Genomic DNA, 4,664 nt, shown 5'->3' with positions numbered 1-4,664 from the left:
AACAGTCAACATATGCAAACTAACCGTAAAGTCGAAGAGGTAGATATTATGATTTATCATAAAAGAACTTGTTAACGATGCATGAAGTGAAGACGTTTTAGCGAAAAGGTTTTTTCGAATATCACATTCACCAGTCATACAACCGTACTTAAAATTACTTTTTTATATATAGTGGGGTATAATATAAATAAAGAGTTTAGTGTGTCATTAACAGAGCCATTAAAAGTCGATCAGAATCCTAAGCTACGCATCAGTCAGATGGTATTAATGATGAGATAACAATTAGGAACGAGATGTGAAATATTATCCACCAGATTATAACGAAAATGAAAATATGGACGAACAGGAGTCCATCCTGCATGTAAAAAATAACTATAGATATTATTGTACAGCTTTAGTAAATGATCATCCAAAATAGTTTTCTTCACCGAAAACTTACGATTTTGTTGAATGATTCAATGGTTTTCTTTCGTTATTTCGAAGTCTTTAATTGTGCTACTGCAACAGTGGTACAGAGTACGATCATCGAAGATTTCCTAACCACAAACTTATGAATTAGTATACTAGACAATAATCCCAGTAATCATCTGTGCTAATGTGGTATGGCAACTCAAACTGATGTACGTACGAAGTTCTACGTTGTTATTTACTGACTGAATCCTTTGAGATACCTACGTCATTTAGTGTATACAACTTAATATCATGTTTCGTTTTTTCTGTTAATAGTCGAAATCATTGACTTACAATAACACTATTCCTCAGTCGATAAATAAATACATAAAAAATTTGAAATATCTAGAAAATTTATGCACAGTAAGAAAACTGTTGTTCATTATTATTAACAAGCTTGGTAATTGTACACAACGCACTAGATACTCAATCTGGCCTTTGTTTTTATTCTTTGATGAATAAATAAAAATAAGCCACATCATTGAAAGTATAATTTAAGGGAAAAGCAAAATAAGCTGAAGAATAGAAAATAGAAGTGGAACTGAATGGAATTAATAACAATAATAACAGCGGCAACAACATTGCAGAGTGAACATAATAAAGGAGAGCGGGAAATAGAGAAAAAAAGGGGTTTTATTCAAGTTCGCAAAAATCACAAAATTTACATCCAATGTACTCTCATAAATAATTGGCTGAGGATTAAAGATAAATGAGATTATAACGAAAGACATATCAGTTAAATGAATATTTATCTGAAGTTAGTTAATGTGCGAAAAAAATGGTTTAAAAGTGAACAGTAACAGGAGAAAGGCAAATAATTAAGTGTTTCAAAATTAAAAAGTTCTCATCTTTCATAGTTTATACACTTTTTGACGTGTTTATGTGCAAGCGGAATAAAAAGATCTATCTTTTATCATTTATTACATTTTTTTATTATAAGCCGTAAGTATTCTTCCACTTTTGTTCATCTTCAACTTTAGCTTCAGGTCTAAGTTGGTTACGTAAACCCCCGAGAATATTTGCTGTCACCTGTAAAGATTGATGATCAGAAAAAACGATAATGACAATTTTGTTACAATATTTGAATGACAAACAATTATATGGACAGAAAATATTTAGTGATAAGATTTATGGTAACAGATTACAGAACTTAATGATTCTCATTACATAATAAAATTGTTGTACAGGTGGTAACCAGAAGATTAGAAGTAATTTTCAGCCTGCCAGGTTCTAGCTCTATTCGATACTCTTATCATCCTGAGGAAAGAAGTCTTCTTCATTACGATACAGTTGATCATCTGGATAAATAACTAAATTTAATTTATAGCTTATGTTGTGCGGTCGTACGGTCAGATACTCATATAAAAGTTTTCTAATATGAGCCCGACCAGCTGTTTGAGTGAAGAAAACTGAGTGAGCAGGAAGCCCTTTATTGACTAAGCGACTCGAGCATGAATCCATCGCTCTCTCGAAAACGGGTACATATCTTTCAGAAAGTGAAGCCATACTTTCAACTAGTAGCGTGGGCTCGTCTGATTGACCAACCATTTCAACTTTTCTGAAAAAGAAATCTGGAAGGGATTGGGTGGGGGGGTGTCGATGGTAGTATATCAAAAAGGTAATTGAAAAGCACTAATGAAAGGTCATACTTAGAAAAAATCTTGCAAACATGTCACATGGTTGTTATTACTGGTTATGTGTTTGGCAGAACGTCTACGCATCCAGCAATGAACATTTTAGCGAATCATACAAACAGCAGTATAAAGCTCAAAGAGGGAAGAGAAAAATAATTCAATTCATTGTGCTTACTTCACAGCTGGCCACTATGGGCGTGACCATAGTTGGTGGTATTTGACGTAACACATCACCAACCATTCCAACTGGACCTTTATATCCAATTTCAACTTCTGATGGTAATGCAGTAGCACCACACAAATCTTCTGCTACCATTTGAAATCCTCGCGTCAATACATTTACAGCATTACCAAATCCTTCGCGTATATCAGCTGGTTGTCTTAAATATAATCGTCGACTACGTAAAGCTGGTCCTGGTGTAACTAAATCGTAAGCCGTCTAAATTATGAAAAGAAAAATAACAAATATATAATTTATTATGATGTAAAAGACACGTAACTAGTTCCTATTCAATATTGATCGCTAATAAACGAACAGCAAAAGTATTTAGAAGGTACGAATCAACTAGAAAATAAATAATGTGATGTTACTAATTTACACCAAGATAAATATTGATTGTATCTTTTCCAATGAGATCGATTATAATTTGAAACTTGTACTTTCGAGATAAAACCAAATGTTTAGTTATTCATTCATTGGCCATGTGTTGAATGTAAAAACGCACGGGTAAACTAATCTTACTCAATTCTTGATTATTACCAGGCAAGAAATATCGACGGAACAGTACTCAAGTTATAGTTTTTATCCTGTTAGTTACAAAAGTTGTTTGGTTAAAACCTTATTTAACAGGGCTAGGAGATTGTGTTCAGCTATAAAATACAAGAAGAAATAGCATACATTCATGAGTATCTTATTAAAATGATGTCTGAAGAAATTTATCGTGAAGTAGGGGAAAATGTCTGGAAGGAAGTAAAGTATTCGCAAGTGCGACCGGTGATGTGGTGTTCCAACCAGATTGGTTGATAGACCCTTTTTTTGGCGAGGCCTGTAGGCTCTTCTGGGATGGATTCCGTGTTTTCAAGGCTCACAAACCCACTGCGTGGATGTGATTTCACGGAGAATCACAACCCCGCAGGTCTTTGCTTGTATGTAGGTATCGTGATATGGAGACCAAGTAAAGGATTTTTTGGAGTTTTTGCTTACTCTGGATAAGTATAGTCTACATGCATAGTAGGTAACACACAGACTTTCATCCGAGTATTCCTTGGTATACATACAGATATACCTACTCTGTGAGCAAATATACGTTACATGCACACCGATAGCACAGATTTTATCCCATGCATCCTGTAGCATACATATAGGTGTATTCACCCACTTCGGAGGCTAGATGTTCACCGGTCCCTTGAAAACATATTTGCTACAACAGACTTTCTTACACATTACATGCATATCATTTAGCCCATGACTACCATCCCAGTATTTTCTGACATACACCTAAACATAAGTGAGACCACCAGACAGCGGATACTGTTATGGCTGTATGGCCTTATTAATATATTATGTAGTACGATCGCCAATTAGAAAACACCAACTTAACAAATGGATCGATGACGCATAAACCTGTATGGGTAGCCTAGAGTTCTTAATGGTCCTCTGAGATGCAAGAACAGGCCAGAGGTTATTTGATGTTAGAATCAAGGAAACATTAAGGATGGGTGGTGTAATAGTTGAGTGGAGTTCAGAGACAGATAAGATAGATTGTGGGATAATTTTAGAGGTAATGAAGGATTCATGGAATTAAAAACTGATAAGATGAATTACGTAGTAATTGAATAAAATTTGAAGAGTTCACATAATTTAAGAGGATCAATGTAATACATATTTGGTTGTAAGCAGCTGACGAAAAACCTCAAAATAAAATAAATTCATATTATTCTGCATCAATATTTGTTCTGGCTTTATTTAAACCTCTCGTTGCCAAGGTAAGATAACTAAATTATGTTGACGTTTGTCAGTTAATATTTTTAATCATAAACATCCATTGATAAATAAAACGGAACTAGAAATCTATTTAAGTTTCGAAATATACAACAGGAATTATATGTTCATTATTGTGCACACATTTTAAATAAATTAAATCAATATGAAACTCACTTCTGCAATAGATTGGAGAGCTCTTATACCTTGAATACTCAACTGTAAGGTAGCCCATAGAGTACTTGTTGAAAATGATCGTGTGCCTCTTCTAAGACCATGAATAATTCCACTTCGATTGGTACCACAAGATGTATCTGTAAGCGTATATTCTCTACTATGACAAATTTCATTACGAAGCTGATGAGGTTTTTTAAACAGACCCAATTTACAAACAGCTGTACCAACATGACCAGAATCCAATGATGTATTAGGTAATTCAGCCGTCCCATAGAAGCTGCAAACAGGTTGATAGACCAGATCCCATAAACCAAGAACTGAAATATAAGAATAAGATTTAGATGTGTATTACGACAGTACGCGTGAAGAACCAATAGTGCACGATTTAACAGCAATAATACCCTTGTTATCTAAATCTAGCG

At 34.2% G+C, this 4,664-nt stretch overlaps 1 protein-coding gene across 1 annotated transcript in view; it reads right to left on the bottom strand.

Annotated features, from left to right (window-relative positions):
* Positions 1–785: 785 nt before the first annotated feature.
* The window catches only part of MS3_00001965 (uncharacterized protein), an 88,704-nt gene continuing 84,825 nt past the window's right edge, over positions 786–4,664 (bottom strand). The window contains exons 31-33 of the mRNA XM_051209496.1: positions 4,243–4,559; positions 2,260–2,523; positions 786–1,479 (exon numbers count right to left, since the gene is read on the bottom strand). Of these exons, the coding sequence (XP_051074954.1) occupies positions 1,384–1,479; positions 2,260–2,523; positions 4,243–4,559 (677 nt within the window). The 3' untranslated portion in view covers positions 786–1,383. The remainder of the gene's footprint in view (positions 1,480–2,259; positions 2,524–4,242; positions 4,560–4,664) is intronic.

Source organism: Schistosoma haematobium, chromosome 1, assembly GCF_000699445.3.
Source record: "Schistosoma haematobium chromosome 1, whole genome shotgun sequence".
Taxonomy (NCBI): Eukaryota; Metazoa; Platyhelminthes; class Trematoda; order Strigeidida; family Schistosomatidae; genus Schistosoma; species Schistosoma haematobium.
The sequence above is the reverse complement of the archived record's forward strand: the minus strand, read 5'-3'. Positions and strand labels throughout refer to the sequence as shown.